General features: G+C 38.1%; 1 protein-coding gene across 1 annotated transcript in view; it reads left to right on the top strand.

The window, feature by feature from the left end:
- The window catches only part of LOC149229021 (putative E3 ubiquitin-protein ligase RHA4A), a 96,181-nt gene extending 84,110 nt beyond the window's left edge, over positions 1–12,071 (top strand). The window contains exon 3 of the mRNA XM_089378447.1: positions 10,951–12,071. Coding sequence (XP_089234573.1) covers positions 10,951–11,419 — 469 coding nt within the window. The 3' untranslated portion in view covers positions 11,420–12,071. The remainder of the gene's footprint in view (positions 1–10,950) is intronic.
- The last annotated feature ends 999 nt before the right edge of the window (positions 12,072–13,070 follow it).

Genomic DNA, 13,070 nt, shown 5'->3' with positions numbered 1-13,070 from the left:
ATATGGAGAAAGTAGAATTTTAGATTTCATTTAAAATCCAGCAAACTTATTAGTTTTTCAGAATTGGGAGATTGTAATGTTTCCAGGTGACACCACCTGCTTGGGCTACCCCTGCCACCAGTAGAGGACGTGGTCTACCTCCTATAGCTCCTACTTCTAGTTCTTTAGCTTCTAGAGCACAACAAACTCCACTGCAATCTCCACTAGCACAGGCACCAGCGTCTACATCTAGAGGGAAAGGGAAAGCTGTGGCATTTTCTCGCAAGAGGGGCAGAGGAAATCAATAGGATTAGACCTCATTTTATTGTATATGACATTATGACATGATGAGATACATTATCATATTTTTTGTTGATATTTTGAGGCTGAGTTGGGACTCAGGAGTCAGGACTTACTATTCAGGACATGATTCAATGTTATGTGTGATTATAGCACTAGAAATGATATTAAACATCTTATATATTATTTTTCTATCATATTTATGTGTCAATGTATTTATTTTATGTTGTAGATGGTTTAGATATTAAAAAAATTGAAAAAAAATGAATATTTTTGTACCAAACGATTTTTTCCGATTCGTTCCCCGCGCCGATTTAATCCCGCTCGCGCTTTTCACAACATTGATATCTACTGAAGTTATCAACCTTTTGAGAGGTTGTTTTTGTGGTATAATTTTTTAGGGTTATGGGATGACAAAGACATCATGCATGATCTGCCTTTGTGAGGAGGACTAATTTTCATTTGGTTGTGTTGAACCGCCTAGTACTTCTTGTGATGTAAAACTGGAAGATGTTCCTTAAATGAATTACACATATGATGATAAACCATATCCTCACGTAGATCCATTTATCAGAAGGTACAATCTAAATGAAGATTAGGTGAAGGTTATCCATGTCGTGGCAAAATGGTTTACAAACTCTAACAGTTCAAATCCAGGATTGTTGTCACCCAAGCCAGAAATATGTCTTGTACATGGAACTTTTGGGTCTGGAAAGAGTTATATTATGACTGTTTTCATCATTTTTTCTCACGAGAACTTTCAAGGGTGGGGAAGGAATGAGAATTCTAGTATCTGCTGCAACAAATGTTGCAATTGACAGGGTTTTGTCAGATGTAAATGGTGTTGAAGATGCAACACTGAAGGAAATGCAGGAGCAAATGAATGAAGAATCTCTCAACAAGAGGCTGGAAATTGATGAGAAGGTAAAATCTTTAAAGGAATGGAAGATTTCCAAATGGAAGGCGAGACTCAAAGATGAACAAGTGGTTGGTGTCACCTGTTATTCGTCAAACACTTCAATTTTGAAGGGAAACAAGTTCTAGATATACATTCTTGATGAGAACAGGTTTGTGTTGGTGGTTTAATTTCTGAAGCAAGCCAACCATCAAAGCTTGTTAGAGAATGATCTTATTCAATTCAAACTTAGAGAAAAAGCAGCCTCTTTAAACAGTGGATGTAAATTTGGCAGTGATATACCTATCCTTTCAGAATTGTTTGATCGAGTATTTTGATGGGCAGAGTTTAATTAGCATATAAAGTCTTAAATTACGGCAGGGTACCCTGTGTTCATATGTCTATATGACTCAGTTATGATGAAGATAAGGGTAGATAGGTTTGGGCCTATTTTTACCATCAAATAACAGTGAAACGATGTACTTCTAGCACTTTATGGAGTGCAAAGATGAGATTAGACATTGTGATAGTTAGTAAGTGATATAAAGGCCTACACGCAACAGTGCTTGATGAGGCTATCTATTGCATCAATGAGTATATTCTTCTCAAACTTCTCAGCTTAGATACCAGATTCCCAATGGTTTTTGGATCCAAACTGGGAGAGATGAAAACTGGGAAACATCTTGAAGTGGAAAGAACATGTTTTCTTTCTCTGGATTCTATAAATGACAATATCATTAACTTGCAATTTGAACAAAGTATTCATAAATTTTATGTCTTGTGTTTTAAGGTCCCTCCTATTTACGATGATTATGATCATTTATCCATGGCATGGTTTATGCACTCAATGGAGTTGGCTTATGTTTGAATATTTCGGGGTGCATTTGTTTTGTTTTGATCTTCAAAATTTGAAAGAATGTGAAACAAATGGGTGGACCACAAGGAGACAACTTTGGAATACAAAGAGACAGTGTTTCAATTTCAAATCCCTGCGTTGGAATACAAAGAGATAGTGAGTTATATAAAGATATATTTTGGAGTGTTGAGTTGCTAGTGAATCGAATTTTGTGTGACCTAGTTTGTGAATTGCCTGGAAAATAGAGAAGTATAAAAAGACTTGAGGAAGAGGAGCAGAGGAGATAAACAGTTGTAGAGGGGGCAGAGACAGTATAGAACAGAGTCAAAGAGAAGGAAGAATTCAGAATTAAAGAATAGGTAAGACAAGAAAATAACTTTTTAATCTATCAAGGGATTGGTGTCTCCTTTCAGGTAGTAGCCTAAAAAAGAACAGATTGGAGCCTGTAAGAAGTGGGAGTGGGTGCTTCCAGCAAATTGTAGCTTGCAAAAGAAAAGAGAGGTTGAAGCCTCCTATAGGTAGGAGCCTACAAAAATTGATGTAAAAGAGGGAGTGGGTGCCTTTCTTTAAAGTTTACATCACAACGAAAATTCGTGGTTTTCTCCTTTTATGGATTTCCACCTATATTTGATGTCTACATGCGTTGCTTGTTTGTTTGCTTTTGAATTCATGGCTAATTGTTGAACACCTATATAACTCTGCTAATTGTTAAATAAAAGGTTAAAAGGTTAAAATAATTTGAAATTGGTCGTTGCTAAAAAACACAATTATTGATTCAGCCCCCCTTTCAGTGATTGCCTAGTTTCCAACACTCTTAAAGTTCACATTTTTGGTAACTTAGTCTGTCAAGGCTCGATGAGAAGCCATCGAGCCAATCGGCCTTATTTGAATGGTCTAACCCTTATGACCCTCCTTGAACCTCCATAGTCACTTGAATTCAAAATAGAACATTGTTCTAATCTGATTTAATCCTAGAATCCAGTGTTGCGGGGGAGTGCCCCCCCCTTCGAACCCGCTCCCGAAGCGCGCTCCGGGCGGGAGCGGCTCGGGATCGCGCTCCCGGACGGGAGCGATTTTCGGGAGCGCGCTCCCGTAAAAAAATTTACGCTCCCTGGTCTGTTAGGGAGCGACTCAGGGAGCGATCGCTCCCGCGCTCCCGGAGCGTGATCGCTCCCGGGCATTAAAAAACGCTCCGGGAGCGAATCGGGTCGGGCCGGGAGCGGTTCGGCGGAAAAAAAATCCGCCGGACCCGAAAAAAATAAAAATTTTTGAATTTTTTTTTTGTTTTATAAGGCCAATGGGCCAAAAAAACTTTCATTATCACTTCATTGAGCAAGTTGGAGCTGGAGCAAGAGCATTGGAGCGAAGAGCAAGTGCTGAGGAGCGAGGAGCAACTGCCAAGGAGCGAGGAGCAAGCCTGTAGAGGTAAGTAACTTAGTAATCTAGTTAGTTTAGCTGGTTAGGTAGTTAATTTAGTTGATTTAATTTAGTTGTTTGAGTTTAACTGTTTAAAAATCATGTATTTAAATTAAATTAATAAATTAAATGAATTAATCCCAATAAACTAAATTAATTTGCAGATTCAAGACTCAAAACCCTACAAACATCAAACACCATGGACCTGGGGATATTTATTGGCATTTTCCTCTTCTTGGTCCCTTTTATGGTTATTATGGTGGTGGAGAGTAGGAAACAGAGGGGGCCTCAAACTGAAGAGGTGGATGAAGAAGCCGGAGGAAGTCAAATGGGTGAAAACCCCAGTGAGGAGGAGGTGGAGGAGGGTGAACATGACCCTCAAAAAACTAAACAAGACCAAACTCTATTGTGGAAATATGTTCACAGGGCTGAAACAGGGAGAGGGGGTGGAACCACTAAATTTCATTGCCCCCATTGCAACACTGATTACACAGGCTCATACACCCGTGCTAGAAGACACCTCTGCGGGAAAGGCCATGGGATGGAGAGAAACAAATAGGAATCAAAACTTGTGCAACGGTGTCAACAGCAGATAGAGCCAAATACATAAAGGAAGAGGAGGACGCCCAATACAGAACAAAAAGATCAAGGGGTTCCTTTGAACCAAGATCACAATCACAAAGAACTCCTTCAGCATCCTCCCAAGGCAGTGGATATAGACATGGAGGCACAGGGTCATCATCTTTAAGGCGTAGAACCATATCAGATTTCCTTGATGAGGGGTGTAGGAATGATGTGGATTCAAAAGTTTACAGGTTCCTCTATGCATGTGGGATACCATTCAATGTTCTACACTCACCTTATTGGCACGAAATGGTTTCTGCCATAAATGATGCCCCTAAAGGATACAAGAGCCCTGGGTATGACAAGGCAAGAACTGTTGGCCTTGATCATGAAAAAGCAAAAATATCACATTCTTTGAATAAAATGACAAGTTCTTGGACTGGCAATGGGGTGTCCATTGTATCTGATGGATGGACAAATGTAAAAGGTAAGCCATTGATAAGTGTTCTTGCTGTGTCTGTTAGTGGTCCCATCTTTCTAGCTGCACATGATTACTCAGACAAGTTCAAGACCGCTATCAACATTGCAGAAGCATTACTTGAAACAATTGAGCGTATTGGCCCATACAATGTCATCCAAGTCATCACTGATAATGCTCCTAATTGTAAGGCAGCGAGAGCAATTATTGAGGATAAATACCCGAACATATTTTGGTCTGGATGTTTGGTTCACACATTGAACCTTCTATTGCACGATATTGTCAAAAACAAAAATGAACAATACCAATGGATTGGTGATTTGTACAAGAAAGGAAAACAAATGATAAAATTTATTACAAATCATAGCAATACCCATGGCCTTTTCCGCAGTCACTCGAGATTGGAGTTGCTGAAGATTGCGAGGACTAGATTTGGTAGCTATTACCTCACCTTCAGGCTCCTTTTGAAGGTAAGAGAGGCATTAGCTAGCATGGTATCAAGTCCACATTGGCAGGTGTTAAAGGAAAGGGCTACAAATGTAGCTGACATGGCAGGTTTTGAAACGGTGGAGGAGGCCGCTCTTGATGGGCAGTTTTGGACAACTGTGAGGCAGGTATTGGATTTCACCAAGCCAATTTATCACATGATTCGGTTTGCAGATACAGACAAACCAGTGATTGGCGAGGTGTATGAGCAAATGGATACCATGTTGGGGGAAATAAAAGACATTGTTCATAATAAAGATCCCAACTTGTACAAACTGATTCATGATTGTGTGTGTGAACGGTGGAATAGGCTTAACCTTCCACTACATTGCTTAGCGTATATCCTTACGCCAAAATACTACTCTACATCTTGGTTGGGCCAACCTGCAGCAGGGGGTGGGGTTAGGACCAAACCCCATTTAGATCAAGAGGTAACTAAAGGATATCTGGAAGCATTAGAAAAGTTGGTGCCTGACAGGGAGGAATGTGCAGCTGTGCGCCTTGAAATAGGCAGATACTTCAGTGGCACTGGTTTGTATGGTAACTTCCATGCAATGGACGACAAAGATAAATTTGATTCTCTCACATGGTGGGAAACATATGGCGGCCACGGACTTTTGCCAAAATTGGCAAAAAAAGTTCTTTCACAGGTTGTAAATTCTTCTTCTGCAGAGAGGTGTTGGAGCACCTACAGTTATATACATAATGTGAAAAGAAACAGAGTCAACGAAAACCGAGCAGAAAGCTTGGTTTATGTGCACTACAACTTGAGGTTGTTGAGCCATTACTGTGATCGGGCTAATGAAGATCCCACATATAAAATTTGGGACAATCACCCTGAGGACGACAATTTGGAGGATGGCATTGTACATATTGAAGAACTAGAAGAGGAGCTTGTACGGGATGAAAATGAAGCAGCTGCAGCAGCCATGCCACCTCCACCTCCACCATCCAGTAGCAGTGCTCGAGGCCCGAGTCTTGTTCCATTGTTGTCGCCACCTCCATCGACACCCTTGCGTGGAGGTTCTAGTTCTGGTCGTGGGTCTGTGCGGGAGACTCCTAGAAGACCACCACGACCTGCTTATACTCCTGGAGACTCTCGTGGCAAGGGCCACTTGTAGATTTACAGTTTACTTGTCTTTTTTAGCTTCTATTAGACTTTAGTTTTCATAACTGTTGAGTTTTGAGTCCTTGACTCTTGACTCTTGACTCTTTCATATCATTATGACATTATGATATTTTTTGTAAACATTATATCACTGTGACAATGAAAATTTGAAGTTTGAAGTTGGGCCTTGGCAATTATAACTCATTGGTAATGATTGTGAATTATGAATATGATGCTTTGTGAAAGACTAAAGTTGTTTCATTTCATCTCATTATTCATGTTTCATTTTATAAATTTTTAACATTTCATATCATGTTAACAGTTAGAAGTTAGGACTTAGAAATATCTTCGATATTACTTCTTGTAATGGTTAAACTTGGCTTACAAGTACAACTTTGGTGATCAATGATGATAAATGTTATTGAATTTTCAATTCTGAAAGCTTGAAGTTGAAACTTTAATATTGAATTTGATGAATCATGATTTATAAGACTCAATATGTTGCAGTTGTAATATGTATTTTACTAACTTGTGGACATGGTTGATGACGATTATAATTTCTAGATGATTGATGTGATATGGTTCAATGATCAATTTATGTTTTTTTATGTTTTTTATGTCTATTTCATCATTCTACATGTTTTTGTTGACATATATGTATCAAAAATTAAAAAATATAAAATATATATATATATTTTTAAAAAATCGCTCCCGGATTCGCTCCCAAACCGGGAGCTTCTGAAAATGGTCGCTCCCGCTCCCGCTTCCGCTCCTGCTCCCCGCTCCCGCTCCCAAGTAACATTGCTAGAATCACTCAGAACATCTCCTTTGTAGATTGATGGATCGTTGAACCTAGGTTCGAAAACTATCCCTTGTAGCAATGGAATGCTGCCTCCTTTATTTGTTGAAAGTCTCTGATAACCTCTCCACTCAGAAACTATATTTGTGAGATCTGATAATTGTTTCCTATTTATGAAAGAATTTTGTATTTTTGACTCCCTCCAATCATAGACTGCTTGACTTAAGCCTTCAATGATGTTCTTTGCTTTGCTGTGCTTTCATAAATCCTTCATGAGAATTTTTCTTCCCTTAGCTGGAGCTCTACTATGTACTCTTCTCCCTCTTTGGGATTGAACTTCAATTAGTTCTTCTTTTCTTTTCCATGGTTGGAATTTGAGTTTCGGGGACAATCCGTTTTTTAATTTCTTCCAAACATGTAAAATTTTCTTTTCCATATATAGAAGCAGAGCTGTACGGTTGGGTTCCCCATCTTTCAAAATGTCCTAAAACTCTTCTTGCTGAAACCAAGCTAGATCATAGAGGAATAGGATTGGCCCCAATCCTTTTTAACTTGTGATTGAAATGGAGATAGGTTTCTGGTCAAAAACCGTGTCTGAGAATATACTAGAACTAAGAGTAACCCCCCCAGCTAAAAATGGCTTGTGCACTAAAAATTGGTTGAACCTTTCAACAATGAAGCTCCTACCTATCCTTCTATTTATCCACGTATACTTTTCCTTGGTTGGTTTGATATCTACCATCTTCAAATTTGATATCAAGTCTTAAAAACTTTCCCTCAACTGATCTCCAATGTAAACACTCCCTTTTTTGTGAGTTCAGGACAAATTGAAGGCGCCAACTAACATTATTATTCAAGAGTAATTCTGCTACAAAGTTTCTGAAGTTTTCCCAATAGTTTTTCATTTAATTCCAATTATTAGGCAAATACAAATTGGTTATCTAACAGATCTGCCCGGTAGTCATCCCCTCACATTCACAAGTGATTCGATGTTGTCCCAGCAAAGTCCTTCACAACTGAAGAGAAGAGGGATCCCATAGAAGAAATAACCCTCCTGAAAATCCCCTAGGGTATGCTTGAATGATATGGCTAGATCTTTATATTTGTGTTCTTATTTTGAAAAAATCGTGTTCTTAATGTTCTGTTTCTTGCAGAAATACCACTATTAAGTGCTAATACCATTCTTTTTTCTTTACTACCTAGTCGTCTCAAGAAAGATCATTGTTTACCTATTTTTTTTTGGTCCTGCTATTCAAACCCAAGGGATCATGGCCTGAGTTTCAAAGCTTTGTTCTTAGCTTCTTCTTCCTTGCAAACTATTGCCTTCGTCTTTCTACCCTTTGTGTGTGCAGAATCCTCAACGTCAGAAGGAAGAGGATAAGACCGAAGTCTGTTCTAGAGGCAATTCCATGGGTTCTGGGTTTTGCCTGCGCTAGGAGTGGGATGCTACCTACAATGACAGAGCAGGAACTAATCCAATCGTTATTTCTTGTCTTTCTCCTGGGTCATTTCCCATGTTACCTTAGGTTCTTCTTCTTATGATATCTTCTTTCCCTTTGGATATGACAGAATTTTTCTTCCTTCTTTAACCTCCTCTCCCTTGTGTTGTGTTTGAGGTTTTTGTTTTATTCAGTCTAGGATGAAGATGCTCCCAGGACACCCAATTTGTTATCATAGAGGGAGCATTGGCTCGGGGTTTTGGTGAAGTCTAAGCACCATGTAATTTTCCAATCATTGGAATATAAGCTGGGATATATATCCTAAGATATATTCCAGCTTATATTACAATGATTGGAGCACTTCATCGTGATTAGTATTTGTCATTACTTAATTATGTTTGAAGTAGCATTCCACTGTTCTTTTGATTTTTAAAATTGTTTTTTCTAGATCTGTGTTGGCTGTTACAAGTTTTTCTTGCAATCTTTTGCAAAGTGACCATATTCATGATAGGTGTTAAATTTGAATAAGGTTTGCTGGTAATTGAGCTTCTGGGTATGGGTCCATCCATCTGGCATGAGTTCTAGTGCCTCTGGGAGGCCATTTTCCAGATAAACTTTCACATAGATTCCAGCACAACTGTAAATCCCATGTTTGGGGATTAGATCTATCATGATAATGCCCCAGCTTATTTCCAGTTGCTTTCAAAGATTCTACGTCCTCTATAGATTCAACAGGAAGACATACCCATACTGGAATGACTGATGGGACATCCTCTTCATGATCATATTCAAATGGCCATCTGTTTAAGTACAGGCCACATGGGCCTAGAAACCAAGGTCCATTTCTGAAAGCAAAGTCTTGGTCTTCCTTTAATTCAAATTTTCATAGTGGAATGCAGAAAACTCCTTCCCTGAAATGCAGGGCTGGACCATACCGTTTAGCTGCAACATCAATTGCTTTTGTTTCCAGCAGCCTACTGCTTTGGTATTTAGCCATGCTTCTGGAAATTTCCCGATTAGTACTTGCTCTATGTGCATCAATACCTTCTTTCTGGGTACATCTGTTGGAAGATCTAAAGAAGGATTATACTCCATCCTTCTCACAAATTTCCCAAGAGGAGGGGTATTTTGACTTTGGCTTCAACTTTGCAGCTTCAATTATTTTCTTAAAGCAGCTGACACTGCTTCAAATATCAAAGCTGGGCCTTTGTCTGCAGTGCCTGATGAGGGTGAGGATCTTACCCTCCTCCAAAGGACGCCAGGAAAAAATACTCATATCAGAAAAATCGGATGCAGAATCCCTGACAGCACTCATTCCAGTTACTTGCAAATACTTTGGCAGTAAAATAATTTTTCAGTATTCTTCTTTTGTCCATAACTATCAGTAAGCCTAAATTTTTTGTCAAGGAGTCTCCTCTCAATTGATGGAGCTCTTTATGCATTTATTTCCACCTATGGGAACATGTGATGGGAGGTAAACATGAACCTGTGATTTAAGAAGTCAGTACTTTTTATAAGACTAATTATCTTTTAAAAAACAAGCTTGATTTAAAAAACAATTCATAAGTAAGAAAACAGATTGTGATTCCGTCCGATTTCCACTGTGAAGATGGGTTCTAGTGCTTGGAAAGCTTAGGAACAGTATGCTTGTCTGATTAAAAGCATCTGTATGCTATTTTAAGTCTTAACTGCAACTTAGCCCACCAGTATATTCAACTTTCAAATGAGTAAAAATCTAGGATACAATTGGAAACATTTATCTCACTGCATACCTGCTAAATGATTTAATTTTTTATGGCAGATGAATTTTATACTAATTTATTTGATTGAGAATTAAAGTTACCAAGTTTCTTAAAAGAATCTTCTCCGATAAATCAGGTGTCTTAAAAGAATCTGCTCTTATATATCCGTATCACATTTCTATTTCAAGTTCACAGTTTTGAGTTTTTAGAAGTGACACAGGCATTGTGAATGAACTGGATTTGTTCTTTTGGCTAGTGGTGGTATACGAGAAAGCTGTCAGCCACTAAAGTCAATTCCCATACTGTCATACTGTCTCCAAATGTAATCAGAGATAAAGCAAACTTTACTCTTATTCTGAAAGGAAGGTTGAAACTTGAAACATTCTCAATGCCACTATGCACCTAAGAGGAGGCACTTCTTTCTTCGACCAACTTTCATACATTCTAGAAATACTTTCAGTAAGCCCCAGCAAGATTTTGGCAGGAGAAAAATCTTCAGTTGTTGAAGGTTACTCTCGATGGCATTTTTATAGTATGACCATTGCCATTCTCCTTCTGTCTATGATGCTGTCCTTTCCTGGCATATTGGGTCTATGTTTTTCAGGAGATGATTTTAATTCAGCTTCCCTATTTTGTAAACTCCATAATCCCATTAATATGTGAATCTTTAATTGAGAATTAAATAATGAGAAAAAATAGTTTGGTCCTATGCTCCTTTTAATCATTTCCTTGAACTGTTGATGTCAGTTCCTGGCGGGCAATTCTAGCATTTCGCCATACGGTGTGATATTCATACTAAATTGGCCTATCTATCATTTGGGTGAGATGTGAGTGCCTGTCTATCCCTGCTTATTCTTACATGACTTATTTTGTAAATTTTATGCGCAGATGTGCCATTTGTCTTGGGGATTACCAAATGAACGAAAAGCTGCAGCGTTTGGCAGTTTGTGGACATTCCTTCCACTTTGATTGCATTGATAAGTGGCTTTCAAACAAGACCACATGCCCAATTTGTCGGACATCCCTTCTCCAGGCAGCTAAAGTTGTTCCTCTAGATTTGGCAGCAACACTCGCAACTACCCATCTGGCTCACGAACTAGCTGAAGTGCTACCTCAGACATCGCATCACCAGCAAGGACATCCCATGGAAGAAATACAAGCACAAGAAAGGTCGAATATCCATGATGTGATGCGAGAGGATCACACCAGACCAAGAGATGAACGAACTGGTCAAGCCACCGATACAATAAACTTGAATATGCAAGACATTGAATATAGTGCTAGAAGATTGCGACTGGATGAAAGTTCAGGAGTAGAACCAGATTGTGTGTACTGCATTGAGCCTAATGGAACATAATTGGAATAGGATGGGTACTCTAGCTGGGTATTTTACCATGTTAACATCTATATCCAACTTCAGAACATCATTAATACAGAATATTTGGTATGATTGTCACAGGTGGCATTTGTAAATTTGGTGGTAGTGAGTTCAATCCCTCTGGGCTGCCAGTACATGGTTATGCTGCCAACATAACACAAGCCATTCACTAGCTGGGAGCTTAATCACGTGATTATGTGTAACCTGGTTTGCTTTTTGGGTGCATCAACTACAGTGTGAGCTAATTGTGTTTGCTTCAGGGATGTTAAATGGTTTTGTGTATTAATGGCCAATCGTATTTCGATGGAAGCCTCTCCTTTGCTGATGATGACAACTATGTTGCTGATCTCTTTTGCTCATTCATTATATTATATGAATGATTGCAATTTGCAAGTCTAAGGCCGGTCTCCCACATGAATTTCCTTCCGCATATGACCAGGGCTGTGATCTGATACTTTGTATTTTGGTGCACGAGGTTTGAAGCTCCATTTGAGTTTGTTGGAATTTGATCAACAACTTGACAGTCCGGAATAGCAATAATGGTCTTTGAAGAACCTCAAAAAATAAATAAGGCACAAATGTCGCAAATTCTTCAAACAACTAATAATCTACTTATTCCATGTTACCTCAATTTTTTTTTTGTTTTCAGCTGGTGAGGCATGTTTAGATTGAAGTTATTAAATCACCTAGATACATGAGGGTTTTCCAACGTACGTTTTGCTAATGGTACTATCACCAGAATACATAATGGTTTACCAACCTACCTTTTGCCAGTTGTGCTAGGATAGGCACATGCCATATTACCTCAATTTGCATTAATATGTAATCTAAGTTACAAATATTGTAATTTTCACTGGGATGGTTTAAAAAAATCAATGATATAAGCTGATTCCTTACGTCCAAAGAAAGAAAGAGAAAGGAAAAGAAAAGAAAAGAAAAAGCTTAATTTGATATCATAGAGTATAGGGTAGATGTGTAGGTGTAATGTAAGCATGTAACCATTTTAAATGTCAGTTCAATTAAAAAACAAATAAAAATAAAAAATGATATACGGGATGAGTGTAAACATTTAAATGTTGTATCAATTAATAATAAAAAGTCAAGAGTAATAAACAAAATTAAAAGTAATAAATATAAAATTGAAAATAATATAAACCCCAGGATGGGAGATGGGAGTAAACATTTGAATGTTGACTCAATTAATATTAAAAAGTTAAAATTAATAAAAAAAATAAACTTCAATTTGTTATATTTTGATTTTGTTATTAACCTGTGAATAGACTTTGTTACAATACCACGGGTCAATACCACATGCCCAAAAAACATAACTTATTTCATAATCAAAATATTTTATAACAATATGACAAGATTCTTAACCATGGATATTCACTCTCATTTTATCATGGATATTAACCTATAAATAGGCTTTGTTACACTACCATAGGCCAATACTATGACTTATCAATACCACATGCCCAAAAAATATAACTTATTTCACAGTCAACATATTTTATAACAATATGACAAAATTCTTAACCATGGATATTCACCCCCACTTTGCCATTGATATTATGAACTTTGTGAATAGACTTTGTTACAATACCATGGGCCAATACTATGACTTATCCAT

The sequence above is a fragment of the Pinus tabuliformis genome, chromosome J (genome assembly GCF_031772625.1).
Source record: "Pinus tabuliformis cultivar Carrire ecotype Pingquan chromosome J, CPIR1, whole genome shotgun sequence".
NCBI classification, from domain to species: domain Eukaryota; kingdom Viridiplantae; phylum Streptophyta; class Pinopsida; order Pinales; family Pinaceae; genus Pinus; species Pinus tabuliformis.
Note: the sequence above shows the minus strand (reverse complement) of the source record. Positions and strands in the feature narration are given on the sequence as shown.